The 21,243-nt window shown below is 36.1% G+C and overlaps 3 protein-coding genes across 5 annotated transcripts; all 3 read left to right on the top strand.

The window, feature by feature from the left end:
* The first annotated feature begins 4,187 nt into the window (after positions 1–4,187).
* LOC111381005 (pentatricopeptide repeat-containing protein At3g04760, chloroplastic-like) lies at positions 4,188–6,586 on the top strand. Its single transcript, XM_023004693.1, has 2 exons — positions 4,188–4,271; positions 4,352–6,586. Exon 2 carries the CDS (start codon positions 4,386–4,388, stop codon positions 6,117–6,119), a length of 1,734 nt encoding a protein of 577 aa, XP_022860461.1. The 5' UTR covers positions 4,188–4,271; positions 4,352–4,385; the 3' UTR covers positions 6,120–6,586.
* A 3,198-nt stretch (positions 6,587–9,784) lies between these two features.
* LOC111380992 lies at positions 9,785–10,791 on the top strand. The gene is made up of 2 exons (XM_023004674.1): positions 9,785–10,076; positions 10,175–10,791. The coding sequence occupies exons 1-2, from the start codon at positions 9,785–9,787 to the stop codon at positions 10,789–10,791; spliced, it is 909 nt and encodes a 302-aa protein (XP_022860442.1).
* A 5,521-nt stretch (positions 10,792–16,312) lies between these two features.
* Positions 16,313–20,789, top strand: LOC111381002 (L-aminoadipate-semialdehyde dehydrogenase-phosphopantetheinyl transferase-like). Of its 3 annotated transcripts, none has more exons than XM_023004689.1 (6): positions 16,313–16,436; positions 16,668–16,775; positions 16,944–17,076; positions 17,734–17,978; positions 19,456–19,627; positions 20,264–20,789. In XM_023004689.1, the coding sequence occupies exons 1-6, from the start codon at positions 16,390–16,392 to the stop codon at positions 20,516–20,518; spliced, it is 960 nt and encodes a 319-aa protein (XP_022860457.1). In that variant the 5' UTR covers positions 16,313–16,389; the 3' UTR covers positions 20,519–20,789. The 3 variants fall into 3 exon arrangements, with proteins under 3 accessions (XP_022860457.1, XP_022860455.1, XP_022860456.1); XM_023004687.1 differs by having other exon boundaries at positions 16,315–16,436; positions 16,668–16,793; XM_023004688.1 differs by having other exon boundaries at positions 16,394–16,583; positions 16,668–16,793.
* Positions 20,790–21,243: the final 454 nt, after the last annotated feature.

The following is a 21,243-nucleotide window of genomic DNA, read 5'->3' as shown; positions in this document are numbered from 1 at the left end:
TGCATATTGTAGTTGGTCATAAGATCTTCCAGTATATTTCATTAACTTAACGCTAGGATCTATCGGAGTTGATGCGGGTTTATGACCCATATGACCATATCTTTTAAGGATATTTTCAATATAATGAGATTGATTCAGCAATATGCATCTATCTTTTCTTATTATTTTAATCCCTAAGATCACATTTTCTTCGCCTAAATCCTTCATGTTGAAGTTAGACTCTAGCAATTGTTTGGTCTCCTTAACACTTTCTAAGTTAGGACAAAAAAAAAGCATGTCATCTACATACAAGCAAATAATAGTACATGTACCATTTCTACATGTAGAATAGATACATTTATCTGCTTCATTAACCTTGAAACCGTTAGACAACATTATTTTATTAAACTTTTTATGTCATTGCATAGGGGCTTGTTTTAAACCATAAAGAGACTTGACTAGTTTACAAATCCTCTTTTCTTGTCCAGGTAAAACAAAACCCTCGAGTTGCTCTATATATACTTCTTCCTCCAAATCACCATTTAGAAAAGTCGTTTTTACATCCATTTGATGGACAACTAAATTGTGAGTTGAAGCAAGAGATAGCAACACACAGATGGAAGATATCCTTGCTACGGGAGCGTAAGTATTAAAATAATCTATGCCATGACGTTGTTTAAAACCTTTAGCTACTAATCGAGCTTTATACTTATTTCTAGAGCCATCTGCATTTAATTTCCCCTTGAAAATCCATTTACAACCTATTGGTTTAGAACCACGAGGTAAATCAACCAGTTTCCATGTTTGATTTGACATAATGGATCTCATTTCATCATTGATTGCTTCTTTTCAAAGTACAGCATCTCGAGAGGAAATAGCTTCTGAATATGTGACAGGATCACTATCATCATTGAGCATTAGCTTAGTCTGATGTGTAATATTATTTATATTACCTTCTAGCAAATAAGTCACAAATTTAGATCCGAAAGATTTCTCTTTCCTTTGTCTCTTACTCCTTCTAGGTTTTATTTCCGATTGTGGTTCAACAGAAGTATCATCAAGAGATACTTCATGAATTCTCTTAGAAGAACTAGAAGTAGTATTATTTTCAGTTTGTGTAGTTGAAGACTTGTATATATTTTCAAAAAATTCAGCATCAATTGATTCGATAACATCATAGGATTCTAACTTCAGAAACCTATAAGCAGTACTGTTTTTTGCATAACCTATGAATGCACATTTATAAGTTTTACTTCCTAATTTAGTGATCTCTAGATTTGGTTTTCTCACATATGCGAGACATCCCCACACCTTGAGACGACTAATATTAGGTTTCCGATTGAACCACAACTCATATGGAGTTTTGTTAATCTTCTTCATAGGAATCCTATTTAGAGTATAACATGCACTTAAGATTGCTTCACCCCACCATTGATCAGGTAAACCAGAAGTAATGAGCATGCAATTCACCATTTCAACTAAAGTCCTGTTTTTCCTTTTTGCTACTCCGTTTGATTCTGACGAATATGGTGGAGTAAACTCGTGAACTATACCATTAGTTTCACAGAATTTTGCTAATTCTGCTACTTAATATTCACCTCCTTTATCAGAATGTAGGACTTTAATTTTTCGATTTAATTGATTTTCCACTACTGCTTTATAAATAAGAAATTTGCTTAAAACTTCATCTTTACTTTTTAGTGAGCATACATAAGCATATTTCGAAAAATCATCTATAAAGGTCACAAAGTACTTGTTCCCTCCATGTGAAATTTTACTATGCAGATCAACCACATCAGAATGTATAAGACCAAGTAATTTAGATGTTCGCATAACAGATTTATGTGGTTTACACGTTATTTTACTTTGAACACATATTTCACATTTGTTAACATCATCAAACTTACATTTAGGAATAATTCCTAAATTATGCATGTTCTTAATGGATTTATAATTAATGTGGCCTAATCTAGCATGCCATAAAAGGTAAAAAATCAACAGTATAAGCAAAGTTATCATTTATTAGATTCATTTTGAACATACCATTACAGGAGTAACCTTTTTCGACAAATACATTATTCTTAGATACTATAAGGCTATCAGACTCAATTACAAGCTTAAAACCTGCCTTGTTAAGGCGATCCCCAGAAATCAGGTTCTTGGTAATTTTAGGCACATGGAGAACTTCCGCCAAAGTTAGATTCTTTCCTGAAGTGAATTTCAGTTCAACTAATCAAATTCCAACAACTTCGGTACAAACATTGTTACCCATTTTTACTTCTCTTCCATCGGTGCATTCTTTGTAAGTTTTGAACCGAGATCTATCATTACTTACATGAATTGTAGCTCCGGTATCCAGCCACCATCCTACTTCAACTCCGACTGAGTTGGATTTTTCCACCACGGCAACAAGGTTTGGGTCATGATTTCCATCAGTCATATTTACTTAATCCTTCTTTATTTTTTCATTCTTTGCCTTCTCGTCTTTTATTCGATGTCGGCATTCACGAGCAATATGACCAGATTTCTTGCAGTAGAAACAATCCCCCTTGAATTTTTTCTTAGAAGTTTTTGCATAATCTTCCTTAGAACTGGAGTTTTTACGCTTCTTGTTACCCTTATGATTTCCTTGAACCATGTTTGCCTTTTCTGCCGTTTGATCATTATTCTCTCGTTTACGAGAGTCTTCCTCAATACGCAAATGACGCGTGAGGGATTCCAAGGTATGCTTGGTTTCATCACGTTTGAGTTTCTTTTTATAGCCATTCCATGAACTTGGTAATTTTGCAATAATGGCTTCAACTTGAAATGCATCAGGCAAGACAATTTCAGCATTCTTAAGATTACTAAAAATAAGTTGTAATTCATGTACCTGGGCAAGAACAGACTTATTGTCCATCATCTTAAAATCAAAGTAATTACCGATCAAGAATTTCTGGTTGCTTGCTTCTTCTATACGATACTTGTTGTCCAATGCCAGCCACAATTCTTTTGCTGTTCCAATAGTCCTGTGTGCGCTATAAACAGAATCTGATAGTGCATTCAGAATATGGCCTCTGCACAGAAAATCATCATCCTTCCATTTCTTCTGCTGTTCCTGTAATTCCTTCTTGCGTTCATCTAAATTATCTGCTTTTTCTTCTGGAATAGGCTCGAGATCATCACTCAGAATGTAGGACAGTTTGATTGCTAACAAGAAGAATAAAACCTTCTCCTGCCAACGCGTGTAGTTATATCCATCAAACCAATCAAGACGAATCAAATCTTGATTCACGACTTCAATTGAGGGTGCCATAGATTCATTTACTGTCAGATCTTGAAACGAAGACATCTCTTAAAATTGTTGAGAAAGATGTAGGGAAATCTAAATACTTTAATGAACTCCAAGGCACAAAGAAACGTTATCTTTTAAGAGATGTTTCTCTCCTATCCAACAAAATAACAATTGGGGTATGATATAAAATCTCTCCCAGGATACAATGGAGACGTTTGATTCAAATTGTGACTATTTGATCAAACCAAGAAGACACTCGAAAATAACTGATTGATGCCAAGAGAAAGAAAGAAGAATAAATTGTTTAATGTGTATTGCAAACGAGAATTCACCCAAAATTTATAGAAATTGAAGCAACCGTTTAAATAGGTGTGTCCCTTGAAATCCTTGCATACATCTACTGGAGGTGACTGTTAAAAAACGAACAAATGCACCTATTCAAAGACTTCTGAAATAAAATTCTCTTTCGGGGGCATTGCGCAGCGACAAACACTAGTTGGGGCAGCAAATCATTCGCAAAACAGAAATAAATACATGCAAAATGATGAAAAATACCTAACACCTTCTTCCCCAAAAATCTTGCAGATGTTTTCTCCCTACAAGAATATTGGAGTCGAATTCGATATCAGGAACGAAGGTTTCTCGAATTTTCTGATTCAGGGGCTTCCTTTTTTAGATTTTTATCTCCTTTTTTTTTTTTTTTTTTTTTTTTTTTTTTTTTTTTTGAGTTTGGGCATGTAACTAATACGGCAATTACAGTTTTATTGGGTAAAATATAATTTTTTTAAGGCAGTGAGCTTAATTTCCCCAATATTTCATTAATGAGATCCACAAACGCTGGCCCGACCCGGATCCCATTCGCTGAACTACTTGCCATGTGTTGCCTTGTGTGGCTCTTATCTGAAAAAGAAAATTCATCGGACCATCATATCCAAACGAAATCTGAATGTAATGGCGGGCGAAAAAACAACTCAAAAAAGTTCTTCAATTTTCCACTCCCATCATCCAAGAATTACAGGTACTTTTCTTTTAATCTCTAAGATTCAACTTCATATGATGTTCCATATGAACTAACGTGGATTGTCTTATGGTATACAGTCCAGTCTGTTATTGCATACCAAATATGCACTAAATGAATCGGTTACCAATGACTGCAAGTTTTACTTCTGAATTCTTTCCTGAATGTCTTGTATTTGGTGTCCAAAGAAAATTCGGAAGAAAATCTCACCACAACTCTGTTGTGAGATGCAGACACCATAATCATCCCATTAAGAACAAGTACAGAAGCCCACAAATTGTAAAAGTTTCAACTGAAACTAGGCCAAATCATTTGCCGGATTTTAATGATTTTAAAGAAGCCCATTTTTTGAAACTACTTAAGAGATCCTGCAAAGCAGGAAATTATGATGAAGCCCTTTACTTTCTTGAGTGCATGGTGAATATGCGTTATAAACCAGAGGTAGTTCTTTGTACAAAGCTGATGAAAGGGTTTTTCAATTCGAAAAGTGTGGACAAAGCAGTTAAGGTCATGAGAATTCTTGAGCGGTATGGTGAACCTGATGTGTATGCATATAATGCTTTAATTAGTGGTTTATGTAAAGTGAATCGAATTGAATCAGCAAATGAGGTGTTGAGTAGCATGAGAGCTCGGGGATTTGCGCCAGATGTCGTTACTTATAATATCTTGATAGGAAGTCTTAGCAATAGGAGGAAGCTTAGTTTAGCATTGAAGATGTTTGATCAGTTATTGGAAGATAATTGTCAGCCTACCGTGGTTACATACACGATTTTGATAGAGGCAACGATTCTTGAAGGTGGAATTGGTGAAGCAATGAAGCTGTTTGATGAAATGTTGTCTAGAGGGCTACAACCTGATATGTATACCTATAACGCGGTAATTAGGGGCATGTGCAGAGAAGGGTTGATGGATAAAGCCTTTGAGTTTGTAAGGAGCTTGCCGAATAGAGGTTGCAAGCCAGACGTGATATCGTACAATATTTTGTTGAGGGCGTTGTTAAATCGGGGACAATGGAATGAAGGGGAGAAGCTGATGACAGAAATGTTTTCAAGAGAGTGCGAGCCTAATGTGGTTACTTTCAGCATTCTGATGAGTGCTTTATGTCGAGATGGACAATTAGACGAGGCAATTAACCTGTTGAAGATTATGAAGGATGAGGGATTGTCTCCTGATACTTACACATTTGATCCTTTGATTTCTGCATTATGCAAAGAGGGAAGATTAGATTTGGCAATTGCTTTACTCGATTATATGATTACCAGTGGTTGTCTTCCCGATATAGTAAACTACAACACCATCCTATCTGCGTTGTGTAAAAATGGAAAAGCTAACGAGGCTTTGGAGGTCTTTCAGAAACTCTCTGAAACAGGGTGCTCTCCGGATGTGAGTACATATAACACAATCATAAGCGCATTGTGGAGCAACGGAGATAGGACTCGTGCCTTGGGACTAGTTTCAGAAATGATTGATATGAGGATTGACCCTGATGAAATCACTTATAATTCACTTATATCATGTTTGTGCAGAGATGGGATGGTGGATGAGGCTATTGAATTGTTAAGGGATGTGGAGAATAGTGATTTTTTCCCTACAGCAGTAACTTACAACATTGTGCTTCTGGGATTATGCAAAGCTCATAGAATTGACGACGGAATTGGAATGCTGGCAAAAATGGTCGAAAAGGGTTGCCGGCCAAATGAAACTTCGTATGTTCTACTACTCGAAGGTATTGGTTTTGCAGGATGGAAAGTAGAGGCCATGGAGCTCGCAAATTCTCTGTGTAAGAAAAATGTTATTTCTCAACACTCCTTCAAGCGTTTGAACAGAACCTTTCCTGTGCTTGGTTGAGAAAGGGCAGAATGTATAGAAGAGATGGTGTTTTTTCAACTCCTCAAAATGGAATCCATTCCAAACATATATGCCATGGTTCCGAGTTTGTAATGGTTTGAGTAACTCAGAAATTAAGAACCAACCCTTCGGCGTTGTCAAATGTTTCAATTTCTTAACCTCTAGAGTATGATGCAGTCTTTCTCTAAATTGAGCTTGAAGATTCAGGTTCTGGTCCTCGTTCAGGTCGATTGAATTGGCTACCAGATGTTCAATGCTTCTCTCTAGAAGTGAGTCTTCGAAACTGATGTACTAAATCGTTCTCGTGCTCAAAATGAATGTAACAATTTTTCTCCAGGTAGAAGATTTTCAATGTATATAAGATGGCAGATAATGATACAGATCCACCTGCTGTTAATTATCTTTAGTACAGAATGCTACTTGATATACCATTCATTATATCTCTGCTTATGATTGTGTTGAGATAACTCGGATTTTTTGTATTCATTGAGAAATTGTAGCCTAACACGTTTTGTTACGATAGAATAGACAACACTGCAACCAAAGATTTTATCACTATTTGAAGGTGGTGCTTGAGCCAAAATGGCTCCGTGCATGGCTTCTATAAGATTTATACTTCGCAATTTTAATATTTTCACATGTTAGATAAATAGTAAGAAAATAAAATTTAGTCCCCTAGCATTATTTAAGATGTAGACATGTATAAATAAATGTATACCATTTGTGTCAATTTTGGAATTGTCAATTTTTATCAAGAAAACTATTTACACCAACTACATGTTTAAAAACTTGCGTTCACATTCTCCAATTTTCTTATTACACTTTATATTTTATAAATTTGCATGATATGTATTATAATTTGCACAATGTTACAAAAACATCATTTGCTAAAAAATTTGCAAATATGTCATTATAAATAGCTAAAAAAAGAAAAAAGTATTCTTGATTGAAATAAAAAATCTCAACCTACGTATTATATTATACATTTTGCATACTATACTTCTAGTTACTGGTTTTTCATTAATATTTTTTCTTTAAAGGTTTTTTTTTTTGGGGTATAATTATAATCTTCTTTTTCTAAACTAATCAATAAAAAATAGTTGTAGTAAATTAATAAAATATTGACAAATTTTGAAAATATTTCAATTGACTCTTCCAACATTGTAAAAATAAATAAAATTTCTTAATTTCTATATTCTAATAAATTAAATTTTGCTAAACGAATAAAAAAAAACAATCAATTAAAATAATTTTTATATTAGATGTAATTTTGAAGCTGAAAATCAATTTTTTATTCGTTTTAAGTTGGGGGTAATTTTGCATCTTATAAAATTATTATGAATAAATATGTAATTTTATTGGTATCTGTTGCAGATTATTTGTTCTTTATGCAATAAAGCTTCATAGAAGATAATAATCTATAAATATAACTAATAAATATATAATTTTGTGTAAAAATGAAATGGAAACAGTTTATTTAACATCATATCCAGCGCAATTGTGGAATTAAGCTCCCGTTTGGTCCCTTTTTTTTTTTCAATTTTTAATATGTGGAAGGGGAATTATAAAAAATGTCATTTATTTTGAAAATGCACCAAAAATTTGCACGGGCACCAAATTTTATAAAAAATGTCACTTTTTCAATTAGAAATGTCCAACTTACCCCTCATTTCCCTTTTTTAGGAGCATTTAATGCTACCTTTCCAATCCAATTAATGCTATGATTTGATTAGTTAAATTTATGTATTATAATCATGGATATTTAAATTTATATATTATAATCTATGGATATATGTATATTGTATGTGTAAAAACGAATTTACAAGAAAAGAAGAAAAGATAAAAGAAGTAGAAAATCTCATTTTAACATCAACCAAATCTCTTCTCCAACAAACCCTCACTTCATCCTTCTTCTTCATTTCTTGATCAAGAAGACATAAGTATTAGATTCATCAGCCATTTTAAGAGGTTAGTTTTTACGAATTGTTTATATGGTTTAAAAATTCTTATTACTCATGATGCTCTTAATGAAGCATTCGGTCATTTATTTCTAGACAGTGTAATGATGTAGTTGTTGTAGTTGAGAATTTATTATAACCATTAATGTTTTCAACAAGGTACCAAACACACCCGAAGTTTGTCGACAGTTCCGATAGTTGAATTGTCGAACCTGACATTTAATAATTGTCGGATTAGACATTTTAACTGTCGACATCGACAGTTGAAAACTATTGACGCCCTTCATTTCACCTCATGTTTTTGTATCAGTTTAAATATTGGAAAGTGTCACTTCCATGCTAATACATATCGACACATTCATTGGATCTATATTCTTATCATTCTAATCCTAATATTTCAGGTATGGACAATCATTTCAGATTTATCGTGTCATATGGAGGAAAGTTCATTCACGTGGATGACGAATGGAAGTAGACAGGGGACAAAACCACTTTCATTTTAGTGCCGAGAAGTATTACCGTAGCCGGTCTTCTGTTATTGTTGAATGACTAACTTGGTGTTATTAATCTGCGCACAAAAATTGAATTAAAGTTCAGAGTATCGAACTTCAATTTACCACCGGCCGAAATACGTGAAGATGAAGACCTAATTTGGTACAAATCTGTTCATACGAAAACTGCCATCTGCATTACTATTTTGGAAACTGATTTGTCGAGTGTTGACATAGGGAGGGATACAAATTTGCATGACCCATCGTTCGGAGCAGCGGATGTTTCCCATGCTAACGATGATGTCCGTCATGAGCCTAGAGCCCCAAACAATAATGTAGCCAATAATCCAATTGAATACGTTGTGGCTACGCCATTAGATGAGATGTTGGACGAGCCGTTAGATGGTACAAATGGTGCTAATATTGCCGACGTTGACGAGAGAATGTCATCACATTCTTAGAGTTTGGATACATACCAATGGATTACAAGTGTAAGTACATCAGATCTTGTTGAACGGCATATATTCTTCAGTAAGAAAGAGCTGTACTCCAAAATTCGTGTTCTTGCTTTGCAAGACAAGTTTCTTTTTAAGGTCAGCAGGTCAAGCCTCAAAATGTTAATCGTGGTATAATTGCAAGTGGATGTTACGGGCTTCGAGTGTGAAGCAGTCTGCAATATTCATGATCCGTAAATTCAACAATATTCACACATGTTCCGTAGATTTTCGTCGTAACGCACATCGATATGCCACTACTTCTGTAATTGCCGAGCATATTTTGGGAAAATTAAATAATCCATACCGATCGTATGATTCTACCACTATTGCACGTGACATGGAACACAAGTTTGGTGTGAAAATAAATTACCAAAAAAGCACATAGGGGCAAGGTGGCTGCTTTACATATTCTACACGGTACACCGAGGGATAGTTTTCAAAAACTATCGTCATACTGTTACGTCCTAGGAGAGAGTAACCCGGGGACAGTAACCCACATTGAAGTTGATTCCCATAACAGGTTTCATTACTTATTCTTGGCTTTCGGTGCAAGCATTCGTGGTTACATACACTACTTGAGGCCCGTTATTTGTGTTGACGGTAGTCACTTGAAAGGTCCATACAAGGGTACACTTCTGCTGGGAACCGGCCAAGATGCCAACAAACAAATTTATCCCCTAGCATGGAGGATCGTCGATGCCGAAAGAAATAGATCGTAGATGTGGTTTATGTCGAACTTGAAAGAGTTTATAGGAGACTCGGCTGAATTGGTTTTTGTTTCCGATAGGAAAAATAGTATTTTTAATGCCATTGCTAACATATTTTTTCTGTCTCAGCATAGGTACTGTATTTGGCATCTGGAGAAGAACTTAATCCAGCGGTACAACAACGCAAGTGCAATATTTCTATTCAAACGAGTTGCAAAAACTTCTCGGGTCGAAAAGTTTGAAAGACTTATGGGACAGATCCATAGGGTAAGTGAACGCGCGTACGGGTACTTGGAGCGAGCTGGTTTTCATTTTGGTCACTAGCACTATTCTTTGGGCAACGTTACAGCATATTGACAAACAACAACACAGAATCTTTGAACTCAATGTTGAGACATGCAGGTTCGTTGCCGATCACATGCTTGGTCGAACACATTCGGCAAACTATGCAGAAGTGGTTCTACGAACGTCGAACCAATGCAACCGCATGTAGTGCCTTGTTGTCATCGAGGATGGAAAGCGAGTTACGGACAACGTTCGAAGCAGGTGCAACGCTTCGAGCTCAAGGCCTGACAGAGAACTTGACACAAGTTAGACTATCCAATGACACGGATATCGTGGACTTCTCCGATAACACGTGCATTTGTCGTGAGTTTCAACTTAATCATATGCCATGCATTCATGCAAGTCGCGCTGCCTGCTTGCGAGGTAAGTCATTGTACGATTTATGCTCACCGTATTACACATCGGATTACTGGAGGGGTGCCTACAGCGAAGCAATCTATCCTCTTACGCGTGAAGTGGACTGGATTGTCCCGAACGAAATCTCAGGTACTCCTATTCTGCCACCGAGTGTACATCGTCCTCTAGGTAGACCACCCACAAGACATCATCGATCCAGACAAGAGTCCACCACACGACTGAGGAAATGCACTCACTGTGGTAGAGTCGGTCATAATCGGACCACATGTTCAAACCCCATTGTACCACGGCCCATTCAAATAGGCTCTTCTCTGTGACTGGTTGAAGTTGTATGTTTACTTTTTACCCATGTCGTTTGTACCTAATCAATGCATTTATTATAATTCTGTTATCAATTATATCCATGTGTCACATCATAATTCCACGTTTCTGATGTATCTACCATTCTCTGTACATCTACGAACTGACATTGGCTAAGTTCTAATAATTGAGAAGTTTTTCATAGTTATGGTTAAGCCGTCGGTCTGGACATATGTCTCATTCATTCTCGACAATTGACAAAAACATGCACCGCATTCAATGTCAGGTTCACGTACATGGTAAACTGTACATTTCATTCCTACAATCAAATGAATCAGAAATCTTACTGGACACAACATATTTAAAAGCGTACAACTCACCTTCCAACTCCAAAATCGTGCTACATAGTTGATGGTAGTAAGCAACACCTAAGGTGTGCACATAATAAAATACTTTTCACGTAATACCGATTTTTCCAGTCCCGGCCAAGTGAATTATAAATTGCAACATTTTAAATAGTTCACTGGATTGACGGCATGATACGCCCCAGTTTTTAACATCCGCACAATGTATGGTGTGAGCACACCCATTGTCACCTCACATTATTCTAAATACGCGCACGCAAAATCGTATGAGACAATATATCTTTCAAACCATAGAATTTGCCCTCCCACTCTACAAACCTTCCGATTTTTCATCCACTCAAAAAGAATTTTTTCAATCCACACGAAACAGGTTATAATTCGCAACATCGTGAATACTCTACACAATTGAGTGCACGATAAACACAATTTCATAACATCGGGTCCACTTACTACAAAATATAGGCCCATTTATAAAATACTGCTGCAGAACCCCGACACTTCATTTGTCGTGCAGTTGGACCCAAAATACACCATCCGTGGCATCCTACGGGAATGATAATGCAGACCTTTACAATTGCATTCACCGAATAGAAAAAGTACAAAATACAGGACTACGCATCACTTATTCACTATGAAAGATGGGTGTCACTTCATTTGTCCTCCACAACTGAGTCTTGTCCCCCGCTGTCTTCGCTCGACTCATCCGACGAGATGATAATTAACTCATTATGTGGGATGTACGCCAGCCTGTCTTCATCGTCGTCACTTCCTCCCTCAGTGTCGACCTCGAAACCCTCATCGAACACTGCGTTGGGTGATTGCACACCCTTTGCCGCTACATCTTCCAAGTTGGGAAATGGAACAGGGGAAATGGCTCTTCTACCAATACGAGGGTTAGCTTCCTCATCGTTTGACGAAATGTAGATTGAAAATAACGAAGATGAATCGGGAACTGGTACTGGCTCGTTGGCGTTGAACGGTTCGGTGCTTCCTGTGGACGAACTCATTATGTCGATATTGTAAAGTATTTATAAAAGGAATAGTGTGTCAGGACTTTTAATTCTAAGAATGGTATTCAACTAGGTTGTTTCTAGGATACAATGAACTCACATCCTATATTTATAAGGAAGAAGAATGGGGAGCAATTCTATTCATCATCTTCCCAACCACCATGTCCAATCTCCTTATCAATTTGAAAAGTAATTGGTGTGATTGTTCAATAAATTAAGTGTACATTTATCCCCATTTTTCCATAATTACCAGGACCTTAAAGGCTCATAAATCTTGTGTAATATTAAGCAATGAGGATATCCTTCAACTAAAATATTGTCAAACTAATTTTCCAGCAAATTGTACCATGTTCAAAAGGGTACAGGTCTCACCCATGTGGCTCATGATGTCAACGTACATGTTCGATGACGCATGAAACATAATGAAATGAATATAAAGTCATTTTCTAGCTCGAAGCTTGTGGTTGTTATGGTTTCGACATTTTCAATGGCTCATCTTCTGAAATTTAACGACTATTAGTAATGCACTCGCACGTGATAATCGAAACAATAATTTACGACTATAGCAGATATATGCCGTCCTAATGCGAGCCAAAGAGCTTCATTGCAACACAAATACTTCTCCCTTTAAACATTTCAAATATAGGTAACTACACGTCCAATTCGAACAAATTTAAGACATCGACTATTTAAACTAACGAAAAATTTACACCCCAAAAAAATATAAAATTCCATGCTATCACTGTGTGCTGCATCTCATGTACGTGCACCAACGTTCGGCTAACGGGTTTTCGTCTGAACGAGCTCCCATCTCTACAACCTACGTTCAAATAAATGCCTTAAATTACAAATATGCCAAAGGTTATACGGTTGAGCGATTGCAATAATGTCTCATTAATTAAGAACATGAAGAATCGTATAACTCAATTGCATGTGATCCCAAGCGTTTGAAAATTTTCGATTGCAAACATTTTCATGCATTACAAATACGAATAATCATATCTTCGAATTGCAGGTGATCCTAAACTTATACTGAATTTGTAATGTTGTTGTCTCTCATAATTTGTAGAGATTACGAGCATATAAATATGTCTATGAATAAAATATCTCTCACCCTTAAAGGTAGACAATTATTTGTCCACATTTCTTCCCGAAATTACTCCGATAGATGATACATAAAATCAACGCAAAGTCCAGATGACATATTGTAGGATATGGGTATGTTCCTATAAAGAATATTTTATATCAATTATTTTATGAACTCGGAACTTCACTAGCCAACCTACCTTGCATACATTCAATTATTTTTCTCGACGTGCTTCAAGAATAGGAAAAGGTCTGTGATATTCTATCCTCACACGCAGGCAATAATCCATTCTTTACACATCATAGATAAACTGAACAGCTAAGTTACCTTAGGATCCGCGGATGTTTAGCACTGCGAAAAAATGAGATGAGCTTGTCTAGGTTGTTCTTTCCCATTTTACCAACATCGCAACCACCCTGTTCACGGACTATAACCACAGAATATGGAAATATACAAACTATCTGACATGCCAAATGATCTCCACAATATTGGGAATTCGTTGCTATGGCATCAATTTTAAAATTGCCTTACATCATTGCCTCAGAACACAATTCCCACTATAATGGCATATGTACACCATCCTCGAACTAATGAAACAACATTCAAGAGAACACTACAATGGTGCACGTACACCATACACGGATAACCACTGAACACGTCAAGCGAAATCACTGAAAACATGTAACACATAAGAACAATAAAGTTCATAGAAAATATGCAGAACAATAATGTCGTCGGGAATTTTAAATTTCCCGGAAGAGTCATGTAATAAAAGTTAGAAAATAAGTTGAACATATGTTGTACTGGTACCTAAAACTGTTAGCATTTTCCTGAAATCGACATGGCATCAACACCAACAACGCAAAATGTGATGAATGTGTGAAAGCATCGCCACGGTATCCCAATAGTACGTAAAATGTAAAGGTAAACAAAAACCATGTCAATGATACAAAATCTAGCCAGTTAACATCCCAACAAAACATCTACCAATTCAGTCACCACCCAAAAACGAGTTTAGAACCATCGTCGTGCTCTCCGGCCAGTTAAGAATAGCTACTTCTTGGTTCGCTTCGCCCTCCCCCCGTATATGGAGTTCTCTTAGCAACAACTGGTCGTCGCAACCGTGCCGAGCGTCGTGTCATGTTGAGCTCGTTTTCTTCCTCGGATAGATCCTTACCACTAACATAGTCCTCCATCCAGATGGGAACCTGTCTGGCTCTTCTTTCTCTTGCACTAGACTCTTCTTCATTTGCAGGACTAGAGATATCATCTCATGTTTCTTGATCTTCTTCACTAACCTCAGCTTCTCCATTGTTTTCATTAGATGCTTCATCATTTTCATCCGTTTCTGCCTCATGTTCTTCTTCTGTGTTATCTGTATCATCACCCCATTCAAGATCTAACAACACCTGCTTTTCATAACTCACGTCCCACTCCCATTCTCTGTCTTCCTCAAAGACTACATCTCTACTAGTCACCACCTTTTTTGATACCGGATTATACAACCTGTAGCCCTTTGATTCCTCACTAACTCCTAGAAGCACAAATTCAAAACTCTTGTTTTCAAGCTTAGTCCTCCTAGCATCTGGCACATGAACATGTGCCACACACCCAAAAACTCGGAAATGTTCCACTGAAGGCTTCACACCGGACCATGCTTCTTCAAGAGTGACATTTTTGACAGCTACAGAGGGACTTCTGTTTAAAACATATATGGTCCAATTCACTACCTCAGGCCAGAAAGTTTTTGGAATCTTCTTTTCTGAGAGCATTGAACGAACCAAGTTCATTACTGTCCGATTCTTTCTCTTGGCCACCCCATTCTATTGTGGAGTGTAAGCATTGGTAAGCTGCCTTTTGATGCCACAATGTTTACAAAACTCATTGAACTCGTCTGAGTTGAATTCACCCCCTCTATTAGTGCGTAAGCACTTAATATACATGCCTGTCTCTTTCTCAACCAACTTTTCTACTGAAATCATCAATAAAGCATAGGACATACCTCTTCTTGCTATTTGACGTAGGAGTTATTGAACCACAGAGGTCTGCATGTATGAGTTGCAGCTTCTGAGTTGCTCTCCATACACTTTTCTTAGGGATGGACTCTCGGTGTTGCTTACCTCTCAAGCAATCAGTACACACTATTGTGGTAGGAGCAAGGTGGGGTAGACCACGTACCATATTCTAGGTTTGCAAGGTTGTTAGACCTTTATGGCTTAAATGACCGTATCTTTGATGCCATAAATGAGAAAAATCTTGTGCACTCATGTGAAAACAGGTTGCCTTCCTTCCTTGTGTATTAGTAAGCAACATGAACATCCGATTTGCTGACATAGCAGTTTGAATAATCAAGCCTTTGTCTGGGTGATACATCTTACACATTCCTGCCTGGATGAGAATTGCAAACCCCTTTTCTTGTAATTGCCCTATACTCAGGAGGTTATTTCTCAAATCTGGCACGTAGAAAACTCCTGCGATGATGCGATTGAAACCATTCACATGTAATCTGACATTTCCTCTCCCTTTTACTATCATTCTGGTATTATTCCTGAGCTTGACTTGCTGCCTGAAATTCTCATCTAACTCACTAAACATCATTGAATCTCCACACATGTGATTAGAGCAACCCGAGTCTAAAAACCATACCTCCTCACGCTTGACCTCATGCTCTTCAACGTAGGCCATTAACAACATCTCCTCATTCTCATCTAGCTTGGCATAATTGGCCTCCTTGTCCCATGTAGGACATTCATTCTGAAAATGGCCGAGCCTGTGACAACTCAAACATTCGACGGTGGCTTTGTTGAACACTTGACGCCCTCTTCCTCGACCTCTTCCTCTGTAGTTGCCTCTGACATGCCCTTTTCCTCCATTTTTCTCATCCATGGTCACTTTCAAAGCCTGTTCTTGAAGTCAATCGAAAGACTGTGGCTTTCCTCTCTCTCTCAGCCCAGTGGGACTCTGACACCACTTGTTAGAAATAATTGAATGAAACTATGCAAAGACTCTTAACAAAATGGAATGAATGACTTATTTATTGAAGTACAAAGAACCTGGCTTTATAGCCATACTACAACCCTAACTGAAAGCGTAAATGCAGCTCACGATAGCATTAACTCAGCTACGTGAATAACAGAACTTGGAATAAATCAAATGAGACATCCTAAAGACAAGGGCTTACTCAAAACAAACAGCAGACTGTAAGACTCCAACTCCAAGTGGCAAACTCCTTCAGTTTTTACTTCGAAAATTTATTCCAACTAGTCCATGTCAAGATTGAACTGGCTCAATTAAAATCTAGAGTGGATGAGATGTGGCCAAGTGCGTTATCAATTAGGAGAACATCGGTCGGCAGAAACAAGAACAAGTCCAAGTTTCGTTTCGATCGATTATACCTGCAGTAATTTTATTTTTTTTCTCTGATGTTGCAGGGAAATGGAACTGGAAAATGGCGTTCAGAGGTGGATAGTTGATATTTCTAACTGGAATCCATCTCCCCATTGCTTCTCTTTCGCAATGTCCTTTCTTCCTAACCATGAGTACTCCTCCATCACTAGGTCACTTTTTGCGTGCTATTCTGTTTCATTCTATTTGTATTAATGTTACAATCTTCTTTATTACTGTCGGTTAACAGATCAATTAACAAGTTTCTGAAAGAATTCGATAATGGGTATTTTATAATTTTGGATTGATTGATAATTGATTAGGTTTGTGGAATTGGAAGATCAAAAGCGGGCTCTTGTGAGCAGGTTGTTGCAGTATGCGCTGGTGCATCAAGTGTTGGGAATCCCTTTTGATGAAATTATCATCAGGCGCACTCCTGAAGGAAAACCCTATTTGGTACGTCTATAGTTTTATTGAATTACTTTGTTTTTCTTCTTCTTCTTCTTCTTCTTCTTATTTCTGCTTTTTCAATGTAACGGCAGTGAAACTACCAAAACAAGAATGTTGATTTGCCTGCTTCGTTTACTGATTATGTAAATCGTGTTGAAGTTAAGGAGCAAATTTAAGTAGATATGTAGGAAAAGGGGGGTAAGTATAATAGAAAATTTACGAAGCTAACAATTTTCCCATACCACCGGTTTTGGAAAGACCGCAACTCATCCAGAACCAAAAATGATTAAGAAAGTTTGAACTCATTTAATAATCTTTGATTTACCACTTAGGTGAAGTAACATGATAAGGGTTAAGAGGAAGATCAAGATTGATAGGCACGCACTTTCCTATTTAGTAACTGTATAATCAGTATAAAGAGTTTTGTTCGTCTTTTTCTTGATTTATCATGTTCTCTATGAAAAAAAGAAAAAAGAAGGAAAAAGAAAAAGAAGCTATTTTTAATGTGATTTCTCTAGAAATAATTCCCATCATAATACTTGATCTTTAAGTGAATTGGAATCTGGATTCTTGTTATTTACATTGAATTTCATTTTCTAAGCATGTATTTTGCTTTTTCTCTGCGATTATATTTATAATATCTTGTACACCATCCTAATATAGGTATGTGATAACATGAAGTTAGCATTTCCAAATTTTAACTTCAATGCATCACATCATGGTGATTATGTTGCAATAGCATCTGAACCTATATGCCTTGTGGGGTTGGATATTGTTTCTCATTCTGTTCCTAAGAATGAAACAGCTTATGAGTTCGTTCAGAACTTTTCTTCATACTTCTCCAGTTCAGAATGGAATCACATTATGCATGCTGGCTCTTCTGATGAAATGCTGCATATCTTTTACAGGTGTGTTAATTTTATATGTCTCCAAAAATATGTCAAGGATTCTTTCTTTTGATTTTGTCATATACCTTGACACCATATTTTCTTTGAGTACTACTAATATGTAATTTTCTCCATTTTGTGAACTTTTGGATTAGTCAATTTATTGCAAGTGTTAGAAAGTCTAAAACGTTTAATAGGTAACCAACTCCCCGATGGTATCTGTCTTCGGAAACATCAGTGCCAAGTAATTGTCTTGCTCTGTGATTTCAACTTTAAAGTTTTTAACCTTTGAACTTACATTTATAAAGTCATTCATTAGATTTTCACATTCAGTGTTACATTAAAATTGTTGAAGATACAAGTATGAATAAATAAATTTATAACTTCTCTAACTGCTTAAGCTTTTGATGAGGTGATTCAACAAAGTACTAGAGCAAACAAAGGCAAGGTTTAAGTGTCACAGCTGTCCAATTGTAAAAAACTCAATGATTCAGATCTTTGATTAAAAATGATTCCTTGCACATATATTGAAATATAAACATAAATAAATCTCTCCTATCTAATAGTGTATGCTTTTAAGATGGTTCAACAAAAACAATAGACCTATTCAAAGAGACGTTGACTTATTATATGTTTGGAAGAAATTATAAGTTGCTGAAATTATAAATTGATAGAAATATGTGTTAGATAAGTGGGTAATAGTTGTGGTCCTATGAAATATGTGGTTAACATTAAAGTTTGACTTTGATTTTAACTTTTAAATTATAATCAGTTTATAATTTAAACCAAATAAAGCACTTTTTTCTGTGCGGTTATCTTTGATTTTAGACATTTCGTTGCTCTGTTTCATTGTCAAACCAAGCACCATAAACGTAGTGGCAATTCTTCTCATTAACACGTTTTTCTCTGTTGTTTAATACAGTGGCGTTAAAATAGTGATCAAAATAATATGCTGTTAATGAATCAAAGTGGTCGTTGATAATATGAGAGGCAGAGCCAAATCATTCTTCTTTCTTTTATCAATACTGAGCCCATGTCTGTCTACTATATTCTAAAACTCATTTTCAACCACACATTCTCACAATAAAATATTTTTCACATAAATCCAAAACTTATCCTTACTTGTTAACCACACATTCTTCAAAAAATCACTATTCCAAAACTCATTTTCTCCAAAAATAGGCATCAAACAAGGCTTATTTGTGTATATTCGAGAATATGAGAGAGCCTATATGTAATGCCAATTAGACTTGTGGTTCTTTAAATGATAATCTATTCTATTTTTGAAAAAACCATTGCATTCTCAAAATAGATAAATGAAACAAAAGAAATCACATCGCAGTTAGTTATTAGTAGGTGTGAATATGGGACATTTTTCTCATTCCATGAGATGCAAAGGATGCATGGTTGTTAAACACTTTGTTTATTTATTTTTTGTTAATTGAGGCAATAAAGTTAAGAAATATATTTTACCATCAAACATGGTCAACCTCTGCAGATATTGGTGTCTTAAGGAAGCTTTTGTCAAGGCAATGGGTACTGGTGTAGGTTACAAGTTGGATGATGTTGAATTTCATCACATGAACTGGAACAATATATTTGTCGAGGTTGCTGGAAAGGAATTGAAAGATTGGAAATTTTGGCTTCTAGATCTGGGACGAAATCATTCGGTTAGTTTCACTTATCCTATTGCTTCCTTTTTAATATATCTTAAATTAAGCGCGGGCTCATCCCTCTGATATAATGATATATTGCTATATATCATTTGTGTTTTGGCAAAAGGACATGATTTAAGACGTCTATGGACGTCTGCTAAAAATTAGAAATTAAGAAGGTGATCTATGGATGATTTACTTGGGATTGTGGTTTTGCAATCGCTTACAAACTTTGATGCACCTTTTTTCAGAAATATTATCTATTTATATATCTAAAAGAATGCTAATATCTCATGCCAGCTCTTGTGCATGCAGTGCGAGCTTGAGATTTTTATATCAGATTGATCTTGATCTTACATGACATGTTTGGATTCTACAACAAAGTTTTTAATTTCTTTTGCCAACAATTTCTCTTGTTGTGATGTCTCTATATCTTCTAATGTGAACTGTTCGCTTTGAGATAATAATATTCTCTAGAATTACAAACTGTGAGAAACAAAATCAAACGCATGAAACTGTAGGAATTCTATACAGTTATTAAAAATAGGAGTATCTTGAAATGATATCATCTCTTGAAATTATTTTTCTCAATTGTATTAGTAGTAACTCTACATAGTTCAACTGAAAGTACATTTTTCCTTTGTACTCTAGGTGTGTATAGCTAGAGGCCAACCGAGGGCTGCCACTACGAGTTACAGAACAACGCTAAAACAGATTAAATTTGATGACGAGGAATACTATCATGGCCTCCATCTTCCAAATGCAAGTTTTACATTTCGGACAGTGGAGGATCTTATACAAGTAATATATGGAGCTGATCAGGTACCCTCTGATATATCGACAAAATTTGACGTATCCGAAGACGAAGGCTGCGAGAGAGCTAGGTTTGTGCAGCAGTTAGGATGAGTTTAGATTACAGATTTACTTGGACGCATTAATGGAGGAACAAGGATGGAGAATTAATCATCTGCAAGTTGAGATCATAATAGAAATATTGTTCATACTCGTCCCAAGCTACAAGTTGATGCCACATCTGAATCCAGTACTATAGTGCTAATTGATTATTGATTGATGACACCTAGTGGTGTCGATTTGATTGGCTAGTCAAATTATATTATCATCGTCCATTTTGATGGCATTCAAAGATTTTCTGTCTTTTTGTGGCAGTTTCTACGAACTTGTTTGGGAGGGATTTTTTCAAGTTAAAAATGAATTTTTTGGAGAATGTATGGTTAAAAAATAGAATAAGTTATATAGTATATGTGGTTGATATTGAGCTTGAAGAAAAATAATTTTTCTCAAAAAAAATGTTTCCAAACAATCTGTGTGTGTGTGTGTGTGAGAGAGAGCTTCTGCCAAAATCTTTCTTAGTAAGTTGGTGGTCTTGAAGTTCGAGAATAATTGAATATCAATTATCTCCTTAATCAAAGGGTAAGGGGTTTTGCTAAGTGGGTGTACAGCCACCCCTCTTGTTGGGGGATGATATATATATATATATATTTTCTATTGGACGCGGGTTCTCCCGTGAGGATGTACACTGAAGTTTTAACCCTTGTGCATAAATAGCAAAATTCTTAATCAAAATATTAAATCGAGTGGGCTATATGTCATGATACTTCAACACGGAATTA

This window comes from Olea europaea, unplaced genomic scaffold (assembly GCF_002742605.1).
Source record: "Olea europaea var. sylvestris unplaced genomic scaffold, O_europaea_v1 scaffold224, whole genome shotgun sequence".
Lineage (NCBI taxonomy): Eukaryota > Viridiplantae > Streptophyta > Magnoliopsida > Lamiales > Oleaceae > Olea > Olea europaea.
This window is presented reverse-complemented; position numbering and strand designations above follow the sequence as displayed.